Source organism: Haemaphysalis longicornis, unplaced genomic scaffold (assembly GCF_048455015.1).
Source record: "Haemaphysalis longicornis isolate Haplotype H1 unplaced genomic scaffold, Haemaphysalis longicornis Haplotype H1 scaffold_9, whole genome shotgun sequence".
In the NCBI taxonomy this organism is placed as follows: domain Eukaryota; kingdom Metazoa; phylum Arthropoda; class Arachnida; order Ixodida; family Ixodidae; genus Haemaphysalis; species Haemaphysalis longicornis.
Window position 1 is genome coordinate 97,324,958 of NW_027526460.1, and position 25,158 is coordinate 97,350,115.

The 25,158-nt window shown below is 47.0% G+C and overlaps 1 protein-coding gene across 4 annotated transcripts; it reads right to left on the minus strand.

Moving 5' to 3' along the window:
* Window positions 1-24,752, minus strand: LOC144151943 (protein FAM76A-like). Of its 4 annotated transcripts, none has more exons than XM_077683124.1 (9): window positions 24,529-24,752; window positions 14,092-14,156; window positions 12,059-12,119; window positions 11,827-11,982; window positions 7,818-8,101; window positions 5,037-5,114; window positions 4,309-4,459; window positions 4,085-4,186; window positions 1-3,123 (listed from the first exon to the last, which is right to left on the minus strand). In XM_077683124.1, exons 1-9 carry the CDS (start codon window positions 24,610-24,612, stop codon window positions 3,025-3,027), a joined length of 1,080 nt encoding a protein of 359 aa, XP_077539250.1. In that variant the 5' UTR covers window positions 24,613-24,752; the 3' UTR covers window positions 1-3,024. The 4 variants fall into 4 exon arrangements, with proteins under 4 accessions (XP_077539250.1, XP_077539249.1, XP_077539251.1 ...); XM_077683123.1 differs by having other exon boundaries at window positions 12,059-12,122; XM_077683125.1 differs by lacking the exon at window positions 24,529-24,752 and adding an exon at window positions 24,255-24,364 and having other exon boundaries at window positions 12,059-12,122.
* Between the last annotated feature and the right edge of the window lie 406 nt (window positions 24,753-25,158).

The following is a 25,158-nucleotide window of genomic DNA, read 5'->3' on the forward strand; positions in this document are numbered from 1 at the left end:
TGAGGTTTCAGCGAATCCATTTATTGTTTCCTTTTTCTCTTTTTTTCCCAGCGTACAATGCTGCAAATGAATTTTACAATGAATGCCGAAGCAGGCTGGGCTCCACAATCGCTCGACACTCCGCATCCAAGGGCACATGCAAACCTGGCACAAGCAACGAAGCGCCAAATTCTACACCAGCCAGCCTGCCTGCCTCGAGCGTAACACAGTAAAACATGCACGGGGCACAAAAAACACGCCAAGATTCAAGACTGTTACTCTACAAGCAAGAGGCCTACGAAGACTACAAATAGAACTTTGCATTCTGTACAAAAATAAAACATGCACAGCCTTTCACGAGCGCAGATTTGAATCACTGCAAAAAAAAAAAAAAAAAAAAGAAAAAGCAGTTTTGAACTGCCTGAATTGCAGTCGTAGTACTCAACTAGCAAATGTCCTCACAATATTTCATAAAATGCAGCAGCAAATAAAAATGGAAATGAGCTTGGCACAAAAGGTAGAACCTAAAAACGCCTCAATGTTCCCGTTTTGAGGGGGCAACCAAAATACATTCTCCATTACCTCGAGCAATAAAAACCAGTGTTGGGAGTCTTGGAATGGCCGCAAGGTACTACCGCCCATAAAAAAAACTCCCCCCCAAAAAACAATGTTGAGCTTGACGTGAGCAAAAGACAGATATTAACGAACGAATGCAAGATGAACACTAATACCCGCGGTTCGTTATTAGCCCTGTCTCCTGTTCCAATAAAAAGTATAACTGCAGACTCTGCCAGAGACCTGCAATAATAGGCTTCAGGCCTCTCCAAAAACATCCAAACACGAGAGTAACAAATCGGAATACAGGAAATCATGGTACCATGCAGCGAGCCATTTCGAGTAATCCAGACTGCATTTCGCAGTTAGAAGCTTTAGGCCATAACCCTGTGCTCAGCAGAAGCCGATATATACCTGGGCTGATGATGAAATAAACATCCTCGGTTAAATAGCCAGGAACGTTTCAAAACAACGAATTTCTGACAAATCTTGGTAAATTCTCGTCACTGAGAACAGCCGGTGAAACAGTTCCTGTCCTTGACAGATAAAATCATTCCAAAGAAGGAACTAAAAACATTAAAATTTGCGGGCCACTACGACGCCGCAGGATATGAATTAAAATATCTGAACCAAAATTCAGTTTAGGGGACCGATTTGTGCTAAATACCTAAATGAACCCACTTCGCTTATTTTACAAAGACTTTGCAAAATCAACGCCACCGAGGTTTTTCCCGAATAACCTTACTTAAAAGCACAAATGGCCCCGCTCCCCTTAAGCTGCATGAGTGGTTAGACACTTTCCCTCAGCGAAACCCCATGGGGCGCCGGCTTGACCTTGCCCGAGCTTGGTCAGGCAATGCTACAAGGCGTTGCATGGGTTCCTACCTGCAGTTAGAGACAAATTTCGCTCGGTGCTAGTTCAGGCCTGTAGAATTTCTAAGGGTAGACGACATTCTAGGGCTGGCCCTCGAGACGTTTGTAGTACATGTCCAGCCTAGCCAGAAAGCCTAACCAAAGCAGAGTGGTGTAATAACAAACCTGGACACACCAGACGCAATGCAATAACCGGATGCGATATCACTCGAAGTGACATTAGTGGCACACAGCGAAGTGAATGTATTCTGTGAACAAAGAGTCAAAAGAGCAGAGGAGAGTTCGTACACAATTCGCACAGGATTTAAGCGTGGCTGCACATATTGTACTAAAACTTTCCCCCATACCTGGGGAGGTCAAGGCTTTTTAAATACCAAACACAATTCAATGAGGTCACCGGGACTCAAGTCATTTCATTCCATCAAGAACCTCGCAAAATTAGGAGAGCATCAAGGCCATGCAAAAACTGTAGAGAGAATTCCAATTAGCTCTCCAAGCTGGGAAGTTGGTACTAAAATTGAGGTTCAACTGCGCACAGAACACCTTCACGCGACGCTTTTTTTTCCCCTTCGCACTAACACTTGTCATTGTCAATACAGAACACCACATTACACTGTACAAACAGGATAACGGACTGCTACATGTCACAACTATTAGACTCTAGGTCACACTCACAAGCAGCCCGGAATGTGCCTGGGATGGCAACTCCCAGCTTTACGTACATGCATGCGGTCAGCTGGATCTCGAGTCCTACTCAAAAGTCCTGTACAGAAGTTTACACCACAATCGCGCCTCAAAGACGCTGAACGAGTTTACCTCATTATCCCTCAAAATACACTACGTGCTTTCTACCCACTCTATCCGATTTCCGTAAGAGCATCTGATCTCGCTACCTCTTCGTTTCTCAGTCCCCACTTGACGAAGCTAGCAGTACAAGGGGCCAAGTGCCTAAGCAGTACACACTCTCTCTTTACGCAACTCTCGAACAACCACAAATCCAATCCCTCAATCATGCAGAGGTTGAATACATGGGAGGAGGGAACGTACCCTCCAGACTGAACCTTGTGCAGATATAAACAGACCACGCAGGCCAACTGGTCCAGAGTCCAGATTCAGTGATTTGTCAGCATGACGTTAAAAAGACGGGGTTCTCCACCGCGCACAATAAAACCGGGATGTCCTTAAAAACCTGGCTTAGTTATGAAGTGAAATCAAAACATTCGAAGTGAAACAGCCTTACGCATGCCAGTGGCGCTTCATCCTAGTGGCCCGAACCACAAACGATCTGTGATTTCAGTGTTAACAGCACTAATGAGATCTCATTCCTGCTGCGAAGCGCGGCGACGTTTGGTTCGCCATCGTTCCCAATCTGGGCCTACCGTTGTACCCCGCCGCCATTCCAAGACAACAACTACCTGAACAAACCAGCACCCAGCCGAGCCTTCCGAAGACGAAAACCGTAAAATCCTAGCCGGCAACGTAACATAGAGTGGGGATGAGGAGACCCTCCCGGCCCAGGGAGAAGAAAAGATGCGGATGCGCCATGAGACAGGGGAAGGGGACCCGTCGTCGCCGCGGTGGCAGGGGCTGCACGCAGGGTCGGGGCAGCCACTCGGGTCATGTGATCAGCGAAGACGGGCTGTCCGTGGACGCCGTGTTCTTGCGGTTGCTCTTGGACTTGGCGGCCATCTGCTTCTGCAGCGTCAGCAGCTTGTTCTGCAACGAGGCGGGACAAGCGGCAAAATTGTCCACGCATCTGCTCCCTTTGCTGCAGATGTCGTCGAAAAGACGATAAACTTCTGCCGCCCCTGCCACCGTGTCAATACCTTTTGATCTATCCCTCGCCCACCCCTCGCGCTCTTCTGCCGTGATGAACACGGTGAGTGTTTGCTGTAGCCAATTCAATTCAATTTTCCTGCCTTGCACGCCATCTATTGGAACCTTTTGTTATTGCTGGATTGCTTGGAATGCTGGTAGAGGTCTAGCTCAGGCCTGAGCTATTTTTGTATTTTGGGGAAAAAACAGTTTTCAACGCACATTTTCAAATTTGCTATCACATATATGAAGCGCAGATCTCTCCTCACAAAAAAAAAAAAAAAAAAAAAGGAAAAATACTGCCTACTACCAGGCATCTACTGACGTTTGTGCTCCAAATATGCCTAACGTTGACTTTTTACTGAACAGGTATGACATACCTTACCAGATTTAGAAAGATTCTGCCCATTTTTGTTTCAGAATTCCTTCAAATTTTAGCCGGGCAGCTGTAAATAAAAAGAAATTGCTCGGGGCATTTTAGCCCGCTTACGTGCTTTGAAGACAAAACCTCAAAGGCTTCCCCTGGTAACAGCTGTCAGAGACTTTTCTACTGCTGCCCAGTGTCTGCGCTTCTTTGTTTGCTTTTGCTTTGCCATCTTTTCGACCACATTACTTCGACGGGAGCACTGGGGACACCCCAGCCTGTCCAGAATAAGAGCTCTCTGTCGTCGTGAGTGCACACCTGTTCCGCTCGTGCGATGTCAGGTCCGATCGCCGCGATACAAAGTCCCTGATGCACGCACTCGGTCCCTCTCGAAGCCTCGAATGACCATCGTTTTCCAGATCACGCGTCCCGCCTTCAACACTCGCAAGGCCAACCTAGTCACCCACCCCGCCCCAAAGGAACAGGAGAGGGGCCCACCATGAGGTCCTGCACCACCTCGGAGTGCTTCTTCTGCTCGGCCAGCAGCTTTGTGCGCGCGTTGCGCTCGTCCGACGACATGTGTGCCTTGAGCTCGGCAATCTGCACACAATGCGGGGGGGAGAGGAGAGGTGACGCCAGTGCACTGCCCACCAACCAGGAGGGAGCAGGAGGAGGAGAGGAAGAGGGCCGGCCCTCTCCTCCCCAATCAATCCCGTCCGTACCTGCTTGTCCTTGGCGAGCAGCTGCTGGTCCTTGAGGGAGACCTGCTTCTGCAGCGAGGAGACCTGCTCGCGCAGCTGGGTCAGCACCACCACGTGGTCGCTGCTGGTCGGGTCCAGCAGGCTGCTGCTGCTGCTCTCGGGGGTGCTCTTGCTGTCAGGCCAACAGGGGGAGGGGAAGAACTTCAGCACAACTGGTCAATCTGAAAGGACTAGCCACTGCTACCGTATTTACACGATTGTAAGTCGACTCAAATGTAGGTCGACCCCCCCAAAGCTGCACCTCCGGGGAAAAAAATAAAAAGGGTTAATTCCCGCTCGCCAGTACCCCCGCGAGCTTGCTTGAGTCTATTCAGCAAGTGGTCTGGCCTTCCTGGGGCCTTTGCACATCAAGCAGCGTCAAACGGGGGCTAAGAATAAAGACAGGTTGGGACGAGGCAGCAAAGCGGTGTAAAAGATGGGAAAAACGCCGATTTGTCCCCACCAGGGTCCGTCGTATAAAGCGGACCGCGCGCACCCGAGCATTGTATAATCGGGGCTTCTAATGCTTTGTTTCTATGGGGAGTTTGACAAGACCCTGGCGATCCGTCGTAACAAGTGGGTCATTGTAGGGCTGACGGACGCAATATCGGGATTCCACTGTACAATCATACCAGAGAGAGAATAAAAGTCAACACAATCTTCCGGTCTCAGAGGAGCATATATTGTAGTTGTGTACCAGCAATGCTCACCTCAAAGCGGTGCTTCCATTGGCCAACTTAGCCGGGTCCAACCGTGGTTTCTTGCCACTGCCGTGTTCACTGCCGACCCTGCAAGGGGCACAGTAGCCACGCTCTGCTCAGGCGTGGGACTGTGGAATCTCTTTGAGCAAGGGGTGGGACAGAATGCAATACTGTTGCAGTCTCAACTGCTTAACTGATTGCAGCACTTAAAGGGACACTGAAGTGAATTTGTTAAGCTCCCGTTTTTGCTTGCAATGCGTAGACTGGCTCAAATTAGCACACTTATCATCGTTTATCCGGTTGATAAGTCAGTAATTATTTTACAAAGCACAAAAGAAGAAAAACTACCATGCGCAGTCTGTGGCGGCTGCACCAACTAAAGGCTGTGACGACGGGAGGTGATGCGCCGTGATTGAACGATGTCCAAGGGTAGCTAGCATTCAAACAAGTTTCGGTTTCGGTTCTGCAAAACAACATGCTTGACATCCAACGGCATCGTTGGATGGGCATTCTCGATATCTCAGTAATCGTCGTACCGCACTTCTGCCATGTTGTCGGCTGTAAAATGCCTAAGATATAAGCCTCCCAGGACGGTTTGGGATCGTAGCATTCACTAGCCGAGGCATACGCAGTGGATGAACGCCATACGCGTCACCGCAGATGCTCAAATGCGATGCGCTTTTCCCGCATATTCGGAGCTTGCCTCACTCGTGCCCATGTCGTAAAAAGCGTGTTCGCACCAGGCCAAGGGTCTGCTGATTCTGGCCTGTGCCCACTGCCCGCAAGCAGTCGGTGCTTACGGCAACAGCACGCCAACGAGAACTGGCTAGCGCGTCAGTGTCAGTCTACGTGCGTTCTGCGAACTCGCTCGTGGAGCAGTGAACGTTATGGCCCAAAAATGGTGAGCTCAGTATAGAAAACATCGGCCGAAAACAGAAAAAAATCAGCTTACAAAAACTCTGGGATTTGAATTTGCGAGTAGCAAAATATCATACCTAGCGCTCGAGACCGCTTGGCGACGGGAGAGCGCTCTCGACGGCAAATATATAAGGTATATATTGTATAACCAGTTTAACTTTTTTTAGTTTTTGCATTTTAAGCAGCTTAGGTGAATATTTGTTGTATATCGCTCGTGCAGTAAGCATCCCCCCAAATTTCCACAACATCTCACATCTAGCAATTGCATTTCTTAGACGGGAAAGCATTCGCAGATGTGTGGTCGTGCTGCTGACCGCAGTGCTTTTCACCCAGAGCAAAAAAGTGCTTCCTGCTCCCTAGTTTTGCACTGTACGGTATTTGTTTCAGTTGATTTTATTTCCTTACTACCTATACTGGCATCGCTGACTTCTCACGCCTTCAAGTGGCCTTAGGTTTTCCTACTAGCGTACCAGTCAGTGAAGCATCGCATGTGCACTTGTGCAGCGCTTGTGTGGACCAACCTGGACTTGGAGCTTGATAAAGTGTACAGACTAATAAATTAAAGAAAGGCCCATTCTTCCATTCACAAACGTGTCGTGGCTTAGTTTCAATTGAGCGATTGAATTGCGACGACCCGTCGGCGGCTGGCGGACTAAACGCTGTACCATAAATGCTGAAATGCTGGGCCGACTGATTCTGTCGGAAGGTCAGCGAGAGGTGCAGTAGCACAGTCAAGCCAAGTCATCTCCTACTGACGTCACACGAAAACGTCACAGAAAATGGGCGAGGATGCAGAGAGGAGGACAGCATTTGCGAATTGATTTTTCTACTAAATAAATTCATGTAAACGCACTCAGAGTGGTCGAAACATGGCCTGTGGACTCCGCACTACAATTTGCACTAGTAATCCCGCAATGTTTACAAATCACTTCAGTGTCCCTTTAACTACATAACCGACTGCAGTAGTCCAATGACGCTCAGCGTATACAGCAGTGACACTGGAAGCCTTCAAAAATTCCCACATCAACTGTTTCCAAACTATGTTTCTTATGTTTCCAAACTTTGCAGTTCATTTCCTCAGGACCAATTTTTCCCCACGAGATCAACTGTCAAGTACAACATTATGGGATGTTCTGGTCAGATTTGTATCATGTTTGCTGCATTCGAAAGCTTAGGAACTGAACAATGCGACAAAATCACAGAAATATGGAATTTCTTTACGAAATACGAAACAAAATACGAGACGCACGTCTGAATGACTTGCGGCGAAACAAAGGACTTCGATAAGGCTGCGACAGCAACCTTTGGTGCTGCATTCATTGTTTTGCATCCAATCTCCTCGGATCTAGTGAAATGCGATTTATTTTGTTCTCAAGGAACTTCAAATTTAGGGGTTACCCAGCACCATCAACACAAATAACGGAAAGTTGGCAGCAGTGTTGTCATTACACACCAACACATGCCCAGTTACTACTAAATGCCGCCAGGCAAAACCATCCACAGAAGAGGAGGAAAGAGGATTCAAATATCGAAGCCACACCTGGGCTCTGGGGCGTGCCGTGGTGGAAGGCCCTTAATTAATCTGAGCAACCTGGGTATCTCTAATGCGCACCTAATTCTCTACACACAAGCACTTTCGCTGTTCGCCTCCACCTGATAAGCGGATGTTGGGGACAGAAATCGAATCCACGGGGTCCTTCGGTTCAGCAGCACGACCCCTTAGCCACTCAGCCACAACAGCAGGTAAGAGGAGAGTTGAGATCTGCACCCAAGAGCTAAGCTTCTTTACTTTTACTTCCCCGTTCCAACGAGCCATGCTGCCGAGCGTCGTGTCCCAGGCACACGCGGAGTCAACGACCGCACGCCACTCACTTGTGGTTGGAGAGGGCGGAAGACGAGGAGGAGTGCTTTCGGTGGTGGTGGTGGTTCTGGCTTCCCGAGGAGGTGGTCGCCGAGCCCGAGGAGGACCGGTGGTGGTGGCCGTGGTGGCTGCCGTGGTGGCCGCCGCCGTGGCTGCTGTGGTGGCTGTGGTGGGAAGAAGCGGTCGCGCTGGCCTTGCCCAGGGTCGAGTGCCGCATGGGGTCGTTCTGCTTCGCCTTGGCGAGGGCCCGCTTGTACGACAGCGTGCACAGCCAGCACAGCAGCTTGCCGTCCACCTGAGCGGCCAAGCAGGGAAGCAGGGAGGGAGCATTCGTTGGAGGAAAAAATTAAAGCCATTCCACTCAATGTGAAAGCTGCCTGAAGTGCAAAGCAGTGAATCGCCATAGAGAACTGTGGCGCCGTTATCCGCTCACTGCTACCACTCAATGCACTTCAAATTTCCCGCCATCACAGTGCTCGCGCGCCCCCTGCCTGAAGGTGCGCCAGCGGGACGTCTGTTCTTTTTGTGCTTGCTTTTCCTCCCGCACATGCCGGCGTTGCACTGCCACTTCTTTGCTTACTATTGTAAAAACCAACCTGCCGGTTAATTATGTATATTTTGCCTCACATGTACAAAAGGACATAAAATCGGGATAGTTGTCGATGCTTCATACTGAATTGTGCTAAGTATAGGACGCTAACAGGACTGGGACGAGGCGCAAACTTGCAACTGTTTTGCAACTGTTTAATTAAAAAGACAACAGAAACGGGGGACACCTAAATATACACACAAGAGCGACACTCTACGTTTGCGCAATAAAACCGATAAAACCTAAAACCAAAATATGAAGGTGCAGAAACAGATCTGCTCAGACAACCAAGAAACAAGAACACTGGCAGGAAAATGTAGGAGTGTCTGCTTGCAATATGTTATCTTTCATGGTATCTTTCTTGTCTTTTTAAAAACAACAGGGTGATGTATGACAAGCGGCAGCGGTTCACGAGTTTCAAACGCTTATGATAACCGCTTGGCTTTCGAAGCCTCTGGGTCACGTCGCGACTACAGCTGCTATGCCGGAACGCCGGCTCTACTTGGGTCCATCGAGTGAGCTACGACAAGGTGTGGCCCTAAAGTGATTAACTCTAATAGCCACCGTGACTGTCCCTCATGTAGACAGAGCGATGGCATAGTTTTCTCCATGGTATTGTCACACACCATTGCAGTTAGGATGGGCTGGGCATGGGTGGTTTACTAGCATGCATCCTTAAAGAATGCACTGCATGGACATCACTGGTTCTTCCAGTTGGCTTTGTGGTTGGCACTGGCAAGGGCATACAAACTCGAATTTTTTGTGGCACAATGACGTGAACAGCCACAGAATATTACAGCAACACTTGCAATCTTGACGTGAACCACTGCACCATGTTGGGATGACGTCCCAGCAACAAACTGCTCTCTGCAGGCTGTGGCCAGTCAATATCAAGTGTCACTACAGTGGAATCTCGATGATACGAATTTCCGAAAAGTCCCGGCGAAATTGCATTGTTTGCAATGGGAAAAATTTCGGCTGATACAAACAGACCTGCGCGGCCCTGCAAATGACACGAACGAGCCAGCGAGGCGCCCAACTGCCGAACTAGCAAGTGATGGCTCTCTCTCCCCTGTTTGTCGCTCTTTCTCCAGAAACGGCCGGGCTGGTGTTTTCTGCTCGCAAAAACGCGCCACGCAAGCCCCACGCGCGCTGACACGCTGCACGCAGTGCGGCCGGCGGCGGCAACATGGCGGCGGCTTCAGCCGCGAAGTGGCGCAGGCGCTCGAGCGACTGCTTCAAACCGCTCTTGCGCGGTAAAGGAGCTGATAAGGCATGCGAAAACGATACTATAAAACATAATCCGCGCCGCTAGTGAAAGCGCCCATTAAATATTTGCCGGGGTGCTAAGCCTAACCATCTCCGGCGGAGCCAAGTCAGCTGTCTCGAGCGCTTCACCAGTCGTGAGGCTCCGCCATTCTGCCGCGCGCGGCGTGCGTCATTTCCTGATCGAGGTAGGAGCTACCGCGGGCGCGAAATCGTCGATGCGGGCGTGAAAATACAGCGCGTGCAAAGCGGAGGCGCGCGAATCGCGTGCAAAAATGCACCATGCGGCTCACGCTTGACTGTTGTGGCGTGTGGCGAGCTTGGGCACCGCGAGTGAGGAGACGAGCGTGAAGCTCTATGCGCTCCAGAAAGGACTGCTTTGCGACATGGGGGTTAAAAAAAGCAAAAAAAAATCACGAACTTCTTCACGCGAAAGTAAGAAAAGAAATAAACGGAAATCTTTTTTCAGTGCTCAATTTTTTGGCCTGTGTTGGTTCATACGAATTTCGGAAGATACGAATTTTTTTCGCGGTCCCGCGAGATTCGTATCATCGAGATTTCACTGTACAAGTTCGTCCTGCCGAGACTAAAGCACTATTACTTACTGACTTTCAATTTAAAGGCAAAGAAGAGCATCAGCCAGAGAGTTCCAATAGTGGTGACTGTTGCCTGCATCCACGGAACTTCCGAGGCCAGCCCGCATTTCTGCACGTGGCTCTTGTGAGCAACCAACGCAGATGTTCGAATAAACAGGCATAGACATACCTTATGCATAACTGGAAATGCACTGTGTGAATGCTATGCCTTCCTTAACTTAGTGCAAAAACAGCAGAGAAACTTGGCATGCGGCTTTCACGACGATAACAGGAGACGAGCAGAGACCAAAAGACAGCGCAGAGGCAATTTTTCATCTCTCATCCCTGTGCTGACCCTAAGGACTGTGTTAATACTTTAATGGGAAGAATTTCTGAACTAGTGCGCTCCTGTTATGACACTATTTTCTTTGTTAAGTGACTGAACAATGAAGGTAAGTGCTATCAAATTAGAAGTACAATTAAAATCTACAATCGTGAGAACTCAGGGTGGGAGACAGTTTCATGAGCCTTACAATAAAACTAGAGAAGCTGCGCCTTAAATATTGTACACAGTCGAAACCCGCTACCGCGAACTCCGCTTCAACGAAATATTACCAATTCCCCGTTAGCTAGCCATAGAAGTCAATGCAACAAAGTCCTTGCCACAACGGACCATTTGTCTCGCCTGCTTTCGCTTCAACGAAACTTTTGCTCACTTGGGCTGGGTTCGGGCATTTATTTTACGACAAAATAAGCATAACACCAGCCATCTGTAGCTGTTTACACATTCAGGGCACTTAGTTTCACCGAAAACGCGCACCACGCACCCACACCACCACCCAAAACAAAAACAAACTCATAGATGGACACCATTGCTTGCTGATGATAACGAGGTGACTGGTCGTCTTTACACGAGGCGCAGGCCCGGTTTGCCAAGCCAGCTCTACAGCCAATCCATATCCAGTTTAAATCGCGTGGTGAATGTGCAATGCTGCTCACGCGGCGCCGTCATGAATGCATTGTGAGCAGCTGTCATTTGCAGTTTTCCTCCTACAATTCTTGGTCAAAAGCAAAACAAATGTTTCTGTGTTTAGTCCTGAATCTGCGACATCCTATCTTAACCGCGAGCGTGCGATCGCGATAAATGCAAGCACGTGTGGCCTGGCTGCCAAGGTCAGTTGCCGCCGTGCCCAGTCAAAGGATAACATAATAGCACCACTCCAACGTCAAACGAGGGTAGGTGTGCTTCAGACGGCCTAGCAGCTATCTGCAAGCAATCAATTCGGTAGATACGCCTTGTGGTACAGCAATACATTTTCTGACTGCATTTCTTGCCCCCCCTTCAAAGGGCAATAGCTTCGTAAATACTTACGGCACAGCTATAATATTTAGCAGGTACATTCTTCGGGACCTGTAGAATGCAAATAAAATTAATACAAAAAATTGATTTTTTTTTTTGGCAAATTTTTGGTCCTCAAGACCAGTGTCCCCCCTTTTAAGATGTAGACAGTAGGTCTTCCCTCACATATGCACACGCAGAAGGTAAGGAACGACTGGAAGACCCTGCCACCACACGCAGTGGACGCTGACCTTTCGGCGGCTGTCATCCTTGCGGTCGAAGGCGCAGCGCTGCTTGCACTGCTCGCAGTTCACGGGCGGCCCGTACCGCTTCTCCGAGTTGGTGCAGCGCTGGCACTTGTTGCCAATGAAGGCCGCAATGATGTTGCAGTACTCGCACGCCGTCGGCTGGGGTCAAACGGGAGCAGAGGTCACACACAGGGCCACACACACACACACTACCTTTAAGAGTCTCTCTCCGTACCTTTCCATATGCCTTGACATTCTGCTCACACTTCTTGCAGATGGTGGCTGTGCTACCTTTGCTGCTTTGGGGAACAATGGAAGGGTAGGGCATTTAGGAACCAAATCATGAGTTTACATGAACACAGCAGGCAAAACAGCACTCAGCAACATGAGGTACTGACATGAGTATTGACACGAACATGAGTACTGACACGAAATTTTCATGTTGCGTTTTTTTCGCTGCTGTGGGTTCCATTAGCCCACTAATCATAGAATGGCACATTAGACGGTCGATCGCAGCGTAAACGATCATTTATGGCATCGTTTATTCGTGTCAGTTTCGGTTTCGACAAAATGAAAGCCGAGAGGCCGCTATGACAGGAGGTAGCCCCTGACGTCACTATTTTTGTCGCACCGCTGCCGGTCTGGATGCACGCGCGAGTGAGCGAACGCCCGCGCTCGCCCAGATCGAGCGAAATCTTCACTATCCCCGCGCACCCGGGCAGCATGACATCAGTCCCAAAACCATGACGTGTACACACGGTGTAGCAGCGAGCGCCAACCACAGCCAGCGTGTCGGCTACGTCACGGGAGCCCCGACGTTGTCGGTTTGGGGCAAGTAGCAGATGATGTCATGCTGGCCTGCTCTGGGCTTTCTCGTGCGAGCCGAGATTAAAATGGATTTACAATATGTTATACTGAACGCTACTGTTGACACTTGGTGGGAGATATCTCCCGATAAAAAGGAAGCATTTTACATAGTTATCTCAGCTTTGAAATTTCGTGTCACTACTCCTTTGAGTTCTACAATTTTTTTTTCTTTTGTTTTCCTCGTCAATAGGAATTTAAATTTCCCAGGAAGAGGCATGGGTCCAGGCAGTAATCACAGAACATGAACCCTTGTATATGTTGTACAGTCTACGCTCGCTACAGTGGATCTGGCAACAATGGACCTACGGGTACAATAGATCAATTCTGTTGGTTTGTTTGGTTTCCATGCATTCCCCTCCACTCATAATGGACCCGGCTATAGCAGACTCTTGGCTGCAACAGACTAAAAGTTTAGGCGAAAATTGTTTCGATGATGTGAATAGTGGAATTCCGCAACGCTGGCACCCGACATGCTTCTTCATTAATTTTAGCGAGTAAACTTCTGTCTGGGAACATTTTTTTGCGACGGTCGTTGGCGCAGCCAAGCCAAGCCAGTGAAGGTGGCTTTTATTTGTGTGCGACCAGCAAGCACAAGCAGCAGGGTAGCCGATTTCACTGTCGAATAAACTAAACACAATTGACGCTGTCGAACATGGCAAAAAAACAGGTCTACATCACCAAAAGTACGGGTCTTTCTAAGCAGACGGTCCGTTCGACCATCAGGAACAAGGCCACTGCCGAAAAACGTGACTACGCGAGATGGAAAAATAGTGCTTTCGAGTAAAGTGTCACTTTACTTTGTGTCCTGGCACTTCCCTGAGAAACTGGGCGCCACTCTAAACATTCTTTCACCTGCTTTTTATTTTTTTTTTATTTTCTTAGACACGCACAGAAAAAGAAGAAAATGTCACGCACCCAGTCGCACAAGACCGCGAGACAGCCCGCCTATTTCAACATTCATACGAGGTTAACCTCCTACACATAATAAAAGGGTGCCAAATAAAGGGCATTGATACAGGATTAGGGGACAGTCACTCTACGAGCCCCCGTCACAGTACTGGCAACCAAGATTGGCAGCGCTCACGCAGCCTGTTTCCCACACACGTTTCTGGATATAAGCAAACCACACTGGTGCATACTAGAGTCAAACACGTCTACCTATAAATTCTTTAAAGGTGTTGCTTAGACCCACCTCCGCATCTATTACGATACAGACTCCATTCAGTGTCTATAAAAAGGATTACTAATGCATCAAGCACACTTGCACATAGTGTTACGTGCCAGCCAGTTAAAAAGTCATCAAACAAACAAAACAAAGGACACACACACGGTTGTTGGAAAGCACAGACAAACCAAGACCAAGAAGCAAAGTCTGCCATCCATAAGCATCGTTCAACTCACTTTTCCTGCTGGAACTCTGTACGGCAGTAGGTGCACTTGACTATAGGGAACGCACCCCGACAGTCCTGCACAAATAGAGGAAAGCAGAAAACAGAAATGGGTTTAAGTTCAGTTGAGAGGCTCAACAAGACGTGTTCAAAGCACTGTGTAAGTACAACACTAGAGAAGCGAAAAAATATCTGTTTGGAGGCACAGCTCAGAGTGGCAAACATGAGGCTTGCTTTATTCCACAACAAAACCTACACTTTCTGGCTGGCATTTGCATTTGAAAGTTTGCATTTGGAAGTTGCAGGGCTATGATAAACTGGGCAGAAAAATTATTTGTAGCGAATTACTGCAAACGCAGTTCCTAGCAATAGCCTGAATTAAGATGTTTGAGGTTCCCCGCAATGCCTAAATCTTACATTCAATACTCCCCCTTAAAAATGAAGGACAGGTGAAGTTGTACTACGGTTAACATCACTGCTGTGTCACTACCTTCTTCTACTGTTTCGTTTTGTTCCCAAATTCACTTTAAGAAGTGTGGCAAGGCCAGCCCATGCCTGCTTCCCTTTAGCTCCCTGCCAATGTAAAGATGGCAGCCAGAATTTTGCTCTTTATGCCCATTTATATACTAGTGTTGGGAGTCCACAGTTTGGGGGAAAATTGGGAAGGGCAGAAGATAGAGGGACAGTAAAGTAAGGACGCACACAGACCTGAGATGTTTCCACAATGAGCAGTGCCTCCACAAACTTCAGCTCAAGACAAGTCAATGCTGAATGAGCCCGTTATGGTATTTTCTTTTTCTTCTGTTTATTGAATTTTTTTCTTTTATTTGACCATGCTCACTGGACTGCTTTGTGTGTTGTTTTTCATCTCTTTGCCACATGCGCTAAAATACTTGCACAAACTACTCACAGATCAACCCATTTCTTCAACCACTCTACCAGCTCCCCAAAGTAGAATATTTGGCCACCAAGTGGCATGCGCTACACAAAATTATTTTATAAGACAAACAAATGCGGATGCGCTCTAAAAATATTCATTTCCAGAGTGCGTTTCACAACTCGCAAGAGAACGACATTTCGGCCAATGGTAGGCATTCCTGGACTGCATGCAACGAGAGACTGCTCGCCTCATACCCCACCGCTTCCACTGGGAGCAGGCTTCAAGAGGAATGGCTGTGCTTGAACAGAGCTACGATAGTTAATTGTCAGTGGAACGCAACTGCCTCGCAAACTTTACAATGCAGCAATGGCAGCCCACAACCCTGCCCTTCCCGTGGCCGCGATCAGAGATTGAAAACAACACACAACCCGAATCCAGCGGGCCCTCGCACAAAGCCAATGGAGAATTCTGGGCATCTCCTTACCTTCGTCGAGAGCCAGTGCCCTCTCTACTGTGGAGGCACTCTTCATGGCGGAGGATACAAGCTGTGAAAGAGCAGAAGAGAGACACAGGGCTACAACACTCGGCAGCCACAGCAGGAGGCACACACACACACAGACAAGCAGCGCCAAGTTTCACATATGAAAAATTCGCATACAGAATAAATGCGTGTCAACGATAACGGTGAAATGCGGAAACTTCAGACAATCTGGGGCACAAAGTAAATTTTCACTACACCAGAGCAACCTCTGTTGAAAGACTGTACAGATCTTCACATATGAAATGTGCAGCAATGCTTTCCATCAAAGCTGCCTCACAAACAAGATGCTCAAGAAAACTGCTGGCACCGAACGGCGAAATGCTCAGACGCTTTTTGGATTAGAGACACACACAGCCGCACCTTTCGTTGACAATGGTATCCAAGGATGACTGTATGAAACAAAACTGCTTAAACATGAATATGCAGTAATCGGTGCTGGAACTTCAAAAACATGAAAGCACTAATACAAGAGGACACCGCAGCGCACTGTGCGAAGCCAGAAGGTTGCAGCATACAATGAAGCAACAGGCCACATTTTGAAAGTCGTACTTAACCAACCCTAACTGCCAGTGACTTCAAAAGCAACTTTTGAACACTGCCTCACAAAAGAACAAATGCATCAAGTGCAGCTCTAATTTTATCAGCAGCATCCCAAAGCAAACATACCCAAAGAAAAGCAATCAAAGGAATGCAGGCATACCCACTCTTCAAAATCGAGCGCTAGCCACTAGACTAAAACTTATGTACCAGTTCATCCACAACCAGCTAAATATCAACACTTCCAAATATTTCTCCCTTTCAAAAACCAGATACACGTCACAAGCACTCATTAATTCTAATTGAACCCCCATTTCGCACCGACTGCTTCAAATACTCCTTTTTTCCTCGTGCCGTAAGGGAGTGGAAAAGCCTTGATTCATCAATCACTAGCAGTGCATCATTACATACATTTTAGAATTAGTAGAAACACGCTTAAACCAAATATAAACGATTCAGATGCATCTGTTCTGAACTGCATCCTGAACTTACTGTAGTGAGGTGTTTATACTTTTTACATATCTGATACGTTTTTATGAGAACTTTGTTGTTGAACTCAGCTACCGCATGGGAAATGTGTTCATATTCACCTGCTGTTCACATTCTGCCTGCCCTGGTTTAAAGGAGCCATGAAGACAAAATAGAAGTTAGGTTCATCAGAAAGGCTGCTTTGTCCTGATAAAAATGATACCAATTTCATCACAAACTTCCAGAAAATAACGGAGATATTAAAGAAAACGTGTGGAGCTGTGGTGACCCGCTAGCCAGTTTTCGGCAACTTTTCTATGACGTCACAGAATCTTGTTTGGGCGATCGACGGCATTCGAACTAATCGATCGTCAGGACACATGACTGGACGATTGTAGTGGGGCCGCTAATTCCGTTTGATCGAATCACTTGAATGCTAACGTGCACCTAACCCACTGAAAATAATGCTTTTAGTGCTGGCCCATATGACGTCACTCGTGCCGATAACACGTCACTGTGGCGCAAAATTTGAAAGTCCTTATGCATTTCTTGCGATTTCATCGGTTAAAAAACGTCTTTCGTGAACGGAATGAAGCTGAGTGAGGTACTAAAGTCTAACTCTTTAAAGTTAAACAAATTTGTATTCTCTCTTCATGGTCCCTTTAAAAAAGGCAAGCGTGTTCTGGAAGAATGCTCAAAGCAGTTTATTTTCTTTGACAAACAGATGTATGTATATGACTGTATTGCCCTTCTCCGATAATCCTCATTGGATTGGCAGTATGTACAAATAAATAAAAATAAATAAAAATAAATGAATCCCCACAGATTAAAATCGACAGAAACAAAACACAAAATTCAAACAGCCTGGATGCCTGGCCAACAAGCACACTTTGCATCAGATCTACACCATGACACGCACACACAACTATTTTATGGTAAAAGCTCGGACACTTCAGACATCACCAAAAATAAATATTTTTATCTCCCCTCCACAAGTACCATACCAAACACGAGTTCTTTGCTTCCTAGTCAATGACAGTATCCCAGATCAAACGTTACATATTAAGACTGAACAGTCCTTCCCAAGCTAAAGAAGAGATATGACACCGGCAAATGTAGACTAGGAGGAATGGTGGGAAAAGGTGACAGGCCCTATCCCCTCTCCAGCCTTTTTCAGCCATGTATTCAGCATACATCATCAAACAGCACTGTTGGAAATCACACTTCTCTAGCTGTATCCGACTACACACACACACAAAAAAAATTCTACAATTGCACAGTTCGTATTAACAGCACCACAAACAGTGTCGCAACGAAAGAGCGAGGAAGTAAAGCTTGAGACCCAACACCAAATTTCATTGGGGAGAGGGCTAGGGCAGTTTAATTCACGTATTATCCCACTGCTTGAAAAAAAAAAACCCATAAAGAAATATAAAAGGGAACAGATAGGTCAATATAACTCTACCCAGCTGCTCTCCCTTAAAATATGTGCCGAGTCCACTTGACCTGCCTCTGCTAAGTGATAAACGAAGCAGGCTGACAGTTCGTTTCCCGGCCGCGGCGGCCGCTTTTCTGATGGAGGCGAAAAGCAAAAACGCCCGTGTGTTCGAGATTTCGGCGCACGTTAAAGATCCCCAGGTGGTCAAAATTAATCCGGAGCCCTCCACTACGGCGCGCCTCATCGCCTGCGTTGCGTCGGCGCGTTAAACCCTACAATCAATCAATCGAAGCAGGCTGACAGCTTCTTGTCTCATTTGCAGAGCTAGTAAAGCCCATGCAAAAGCCCGGCCACTCTTGGCAGCCATCACCAGCTGCAAGGAGCTGTGGAACATTACTTGGGACAGGTAGGGGGAAACATGTGATCGCTAGATACAGCCACGTTTAGGCATAATCAAACACATCCTCGCCCTTACTGCATCTCATGACAAGGCCCCAAACTTGAGCCAATGGCAGGAACAAATCAGACAAAAAGAAAACTGTTATCATACTGCCAGCTCTAGATTGCCATGAAGGACTGACTCCCGTTCACCAGCCTTTTAAACACTGTCCAGCAAAGAGTACAGGCTGAGGAGGATAACAGTGGCGGCTTTTTAGTGACACAAGCACGTATGTGCGGCCAGAAACGCTAGGAGAGATGGAAGAAGGACTAGGACTCACAGTCCCTCGGAGGGCAAAGCTTTTTCATAAGAACGAGTTCAGTCTTTTGACCAAACACTCCATGCAAACCTTTGTTGGTTGCACAGCTCGTTCGCACTTGCATAAAAATATCTATGGCAGTTTGCAATAGGGTTTGCAGAAAAAGTGGCACGTAATTCCATGATGCATAGACGGCGTGTCTTCCTTGAGACATGCACTGGTTACCACCAACCTCCCTTGCTATGTTATCCCACATAAATCTCGATAAATGCACAAGGGGCACGGAGTCAAGCACGTTATCCTGCTGTTAGCCTTTCCGTTTAACTCGCATCTGCCAGCTTATTAACTTGACCGTGCCACAAGAAGCAACCCAAATGTTACGGAGTCATATGAATGCTTCGACTGACACTCCTTGCTATGGAGCACAGGTAAAGGTCCAGGAGGGTAGCAACAAAGCAAAAAACATGGTACACATCCCGAGATTGACTGTCTAAAACAAACACGAGCAAAACAACATGAAAACTATAAGATAGTGAGATGTTTGGACTTTTTTTAAGTCTCCACGAGATACCAATTCACTCAAGCTACCAGCATAGGAAAATGAAACAACTTTTCACTTTTTTTTTTCTTTTTTTTTTTTTCAATTTCACCTTATTTCAACAAAAGCCCCATCAACGACGCTCACATCCACTGCAATCGCACGAAAAAAAAAAACTGACATCCCATTTCAGAAACTCTCCGATGCCACCCAAAGAATAATCAAAGCCGACACATATTCCAGGCCAACCTGCCGTGCATAATTGTAAGGTGCCGGCCAGCATCTGGGAGGCAGTTGAAAGGCTAGCATCAGCAAAGGTGCCCTGACGGACTCAAGAGTGCACCACACAGGCGGAGCAAATATACCGGCAATTTAAGACCAGTTTAACATTAAAGCGACTGTGACCTCAAAAAAGCAAATGGTAAGCAATGTCAACTTCACAGCATTCAACTCCTCCGGAAGCACACAGGACGAGATAAAAGGTCCCATGTACTTACTCAGACACACTGCTACTGACTCAAGGAAAACAATCACAGAATCTTTGCAACACACCACAGGGAACAAAAGTTGTGCATTCACGTAACTTCCACGCTAACAGACAGGACAGTCACAAACAGACTGCTACGAGTTGCCACCAGACTTCTGCAGTAGTCCATCTTGGACTTCCCACGGACTGCCTGGCAATTTTGTCACGCTGCTATTCCACAGCAGTTCTCGGCCTGACAGTATCCAACAAACTGCCGGAGGACTTATCTAGAAGCACCCACAGCTGTTACTCTGCCATACAAAGTGGCTCAAAAATAAAAAAATAAAAGCTCCAAAGAGGCTGCTCAAATTCCTGCTTCTCCCAGCAATGCATTGAACTCTGGCCATACCGTAACCCACGTACATGTCCCGCTAAAGGCAAGTTTCTCCCCGCACAACACAAGGGAAATGTCGATGCGCATGTGGACACCATTCATGGTAGCAATCCCCGCCTTTAGCAAAAACGGTAGGTGCAACATTGAAGGGCAGGGGTCTAAGTTTGGATGGATTCCTCACTCAGTTCCAGTCCGTTTGAAACACATAGCAACACTTGATTGCAGGGTTTAACGCGCCGACGCTGTAGTGGAGGGCTCCGGATTAATTTTGACCACCTGGGGATCTTTAACGTGCGCCGAAATCGCGTACACATGGGCGTTTTCGCCTCCATCAGAAAAGCGGCTGCCGCGGCCCAGAATCGAGCCCGCGAACTCATGCTCAGCAGCACAACGCCTTAGCCACTGAGCCAATGCGGCAGGTCACATGGCAACACTGAGCATGCACTTAAAGGTGCCATGACGACAGACTAAAAGTTTAGCTCATTAAAAAGATTGCTTCCTCCTGACAACAGCAGCTACAATGCAGAACTTCAAAGAAATATCGACATAATTAAGGAAAGCTTGCGACGCAGTGGCAACACCCCACCCACTTTCAAGCAATTCTCCCGATTGGCAGCAGCTGGGCTGAACCACAGCCACAAAACATGACCGAGAGATTGCAGTAAGGAACCTATTTTCATTTGTTAATGTCGCTGGAACGCTAACCCACAGTTAACACAGGTACTGTCTTTAGTGCTGGCCAATATTATATAACGCCACCGTAGCCCAACATTTAAACTTTTTTTCAATATTTGCTGCATTTCTCTCTCAAATAAAGACGTATTTTAACCCTTTCGGTCCTGGCGTCGTCATTTGACAGCACAACACCTGTAGCACATTAACTGTTTCAAGACCGCTCCCATAGGCCATCGATCCCATATGATCGATGGTTTCGCGAGCCTGCAGAATACAAATTTTCACTCGATGTAACACCTAGCGACATCTAGGAGATAGTTTGAAAACTGGCCTTTTCTCTTTTGTGAAGTTTCTATTTTTATCGCCAGGCGGCAACGCATCAGATATTTTATCCTGACGGGCAGTGGTTTCGAATGTAAGCAAACATAGCATCATACTCACGCGCGAGCACAATAAGAAATCCGTGTCGTCTCGTCTGGCATATCTTCGCCTTCTACTGAGGATTTTAACGATGAGAGTGGCAGTGAAGAGGAGGAAGGAGGAATCAACTTTTACTGAGCCCAAGAAATCGGTGGTGCGCGCTGGCACCAGACGGGGTGGTTCCCTAGTTACGGGACCCATATGTTCCCAGCAGCTCCTAGAGCCTGAATGCGGCTTTAGAGATAGGATCTCAGCTCGAGTGAGGATTCGGGTGTTGGTCAGCCTGGAACATTGAATCGCGCTCAAAAGTGGGTGTTGGTTTCGGTTTCAATTGGCTTTGGAGTAGGTATGTGCGCTGTTCTGGTTGGTTTATATTTGTTCGCTAAGGTGTTAACTACCTATGGTGGTGATCTCCTGCCACCGGCGCAGAGACGGATCAAGTTTTCGCCGAGACGAGAGCCCGGCGTGCATCTGGGCGACGACGTAGCCATTGCCCTAGTGCCAAAGAGATCACACACAAAACAAAAAACCAGTTACACCTAGCCGCATCAAACTTTCGTGATGAAGAAACAAAGCATTGTGTTGGATTTTGCATATCTTGAAATAATTTTATTCTTTTTAATTATTTTTATATTTACGCTTTTTTCTATCTTTTTCTGTAGTTTTTTTTTACAAAGTTCTCACTTTCAGATTTTTTCACGGTGCTATCGTCAGTGTTGAAGTAAAACATGGTATTGTATGTCAAAGAACATATAATGACCTGCATTTTGGTATATGCTGAAGCAGGATGGTGCCTTTGCTTTATGTAATAAAAAATTTGTACCGAGACCTCCCTTTTTCATCACTTTTTCCGGCGGTCCCGAAAGAGTTAAGAACAAAACGAAGACTGCCAGTTTCCTAGGTGAGGGCTGTTCAAGGGTGCCTCTTGCGATAGACATCACCATTATTGAGTTTTCCCGGGGCTGGACGATATGAAACAGACGGAATCTTCAGTGGACACAGGGTGCGACGACCGGGCGGGTAATGAAATGGAAATTCGAGTTTGTCGAAATGTCCATTAATCTGTAAATACTTGGATTACCAGCTTTATATTTTTTCTGTAAGATCAGGGCGTCATAGGTTTTACGACAAAAATGAAAATTTCATTTTTTACAAAAAAGAAAATTTTTGATTGCACAATGACCTAATTATCGGGACTGTAAACTAATAAATACTTGCACTAATAGCGTAATTTTTCATTTCTGTGCTTCTGAGGTCCAAAGCTGTAGGAAAACATGCAGAAAAGAAATTTTCGCTTGAAATAAAAGATCCACGGTTGAAAGGGTAAGTCTGGAATGGAGCTGAGTGAGTTGCCAAAAACTAGTTCTTTCAAATGAGACAAAGTTGCATTGTGTCTCCATGGCCCTTTAACGTTGTTTTTAACTGACATTCTAAGCACAAGGGAGCAAGAAGGAATCTCACCAGAATCTTGCTTCAAATCCCTCTGTATGTCAAGATTAAAAAATCATACATAAACGGGACCCAACTACCATTTTTCCAGACCTAATGTGTCCGAATTCCTAAAGCTTAATTTCAGGAATGAGCCCAGATTAAGAATACTATGTCACTGTTGGATGACTAAAATAGTGCTTTATATATAAAAAAAAAACGGAAAAACTCTGCCAGGGTCAAGGCCCTAACACACCTGTTGTCGAAACACTGGCGCCAAGCCAAGGGGGTCACAGCTGCTACGCACCTGCCGCGGCGGCTCAGTAGCTAAGGCATTGCGCTGCTGAGCACGAGGTCGCGGGCTTGATTCCTGGCCACGGCGGCCGCTTTTCTGATGGATAGCGAAAACCATAAACGCCCGTGTGTACAAGATTTCAGCGCACGTTAAAGTTCCCCAGGTGGTCAAAATTAATCCGGAGCCCTCCACTACGGCGCGCCTCATCGCCTGCGTTGCGTCGGCGCGTTAACCCTACAATCAATCAATCAATCACAGCTGCTAGGCACTGTCAACGGCCCTACAACTTGCCCTACTTTCTCTTCCTGTGCTAGGCCAGGGGTATTCTTTAGGTAATTAATAAATGCACAACTTCATCGATGATTCGCGTCATTCTAGCAATAAATATTCTGCATGCAACATCACTGGGCCACTATCAGCAAAGCAACCATTGCAACGACTGTTCAAACTATCACTGCAAGCACCACCACACACCCAGCTTTATACGCTCCAGTTTACGCTACGTCACTGGCAGGAGAGCCAAAATTGTGCGAAGCTAATCCAGCCCTGTTAAATAATAGCCCAAGGTGATAACATGTAGCTCAAGTTTTTCAATAACTGCAAACATATTTAAAACCATAGCAGAAGGCATATAATCCTAAACTAACGCACACGTAAAAAAAACGACATCACGACATCATGGGAAAAAGGAGGTAAACATGCGCTCCTAAAGCTTTCAAATGACTTATGGAACGAGGCTCCAAGGTACAGGAAAAAGCAGTTTTGGGCGAGTTTTGTAACTCCGTTGCTTTCGCAACTATTTTTCGTGCCGTAAAAGGTCGCCTCCTTTCAAAATTATTAGCATTCGAGTAAACGTAAGGGCAAGGTAAATATAATGGTGGCATTGAAAGACGGATAAACCTCTGATATTACGTGCGCAGACAGCGCAACAGAAATTAAACCTACGAAATACAAAGACGTCGTTGCTTCCTAAGGCACAAAGCGAAACCTTTCAAGAGCTGCCTAACGAAAGTAATTTTTCTTTTCAACTACGCGCTTTGCATTATCGCAGTACGACGAGAAAACTCAGGCTCGCAACTGGAAACTCGCACTGTCGTCGATAAGCAGCCATTATGACTCATTTCTGCGCAAAACTGGGTCGCGAAAGTGCGTCTCCGACGCGCCTTACGTAACAAAAATCTGCGCATCGGAAGAAGGCGACGAAATGCGCAGTTTCTCGTCCTTTGAACGCCGACACAAGCACAACCAAAGAACGCTGAGAATTTCCGTTAATCCGGGCATACGAATACAATAGGGGTCCGAGGAAACTATTAGCATATCATGATAGATTACTCCAACCAGCAAGATCGATCAAGACCTTCACACTTTAGCTAACCGCCTACAATTGAACAATCAGACCGTGTCGACGTCCTGGAACGATGCTCGTTGGGCGTTGACGCAGCCTCCGGCGGGGTTCCGTAGAGAGGTTTGATTCATCCGGTAGTAGAGTAGGGATCGTAGTGGGTTAAGCCTAACGTACGACTTCGGTGCCACTTTGCGAGACCGGTACTTGCGGTGGTTGCACCAATTTACTAACGTATACTTACAATGCTGGCGATAACATTTTCAAGCAGCACCTCTCGGCAAGCACGAATGCAGAGAAGAGCAAGAAACTAAAGCGCTGTCCACCTACTTTACAAAGCTGTTGCCCTTGAGAGAGTTCTTCGAACGGGTGACGAGCGTTGCATCTTGTGCAAGCGAACAACGCCGAGGCCATATAAAAGGTAGTTTGCTGGGTAATAAATAACCGAATGTGACGTCTGCGGGCCCACAATAGGAAGAAAAATTCGTATCTTTCACCAGACACTACGCCTCGCCGCAACCGTCAGACATCAGCGCATCAGTGGCGTCCTCCGACGATTGTTCCCAGTAATGAAGCTCACAAAAATTGCACTAAAAGCGGTAGCCAGGTGGCGGTAGCGTTCATACAAAACTGAAAATACTTGTTTCAAATTTCACGTTTGTGTGCTTAAAATTAAAGCTCATAAATAATTTCAAACTCTTTTAATTACTTTTAAAAAGCAGTATTCATAAGTTTTATTAAATGGTTTGGACGGACCGCACAGCGGTTTTTGAACTGGGAGACCGACCAAGAGCGGTATTCAAATTACTCCGTTACTCAAGCCTTCAGTCGAGGAATCATCACATGTGAAAGCGTTGTGGTATCGTCCTATTTACCGAGTCGAGGTAACACACAGAGTGGAGGGCAGACTAAATACGGCCAGCGCTTGATGATGATGATGATGGAGTGGTTTGACCCTTG

Bases quoted from the DNA above. Each gene is read 5' to 3' on its own strand.
- LOC144151943 (XM_077683123.1), bottom strand. From the start codon at position 24,612: ATGGCCTCGGCGTTGTTCGCTTGCACAAGATGCAACGCTCGTCACCCG. The intron at 12,123-14,091 runs GTGAGTTGAACG...TGTTCCCCAAAG, and splicing joins ACAGAGTTCCAGCAGGAAAA to CAGCAAAGGTAGCACAGCCA. The intron at 3,124-4,084 runs GTGGGCCCCTCT...GCCTCGTTGCAG, and splicing joins AGGTGGTGCAGGACCTCATG to AACAAGCTGCTGACGCTGCA.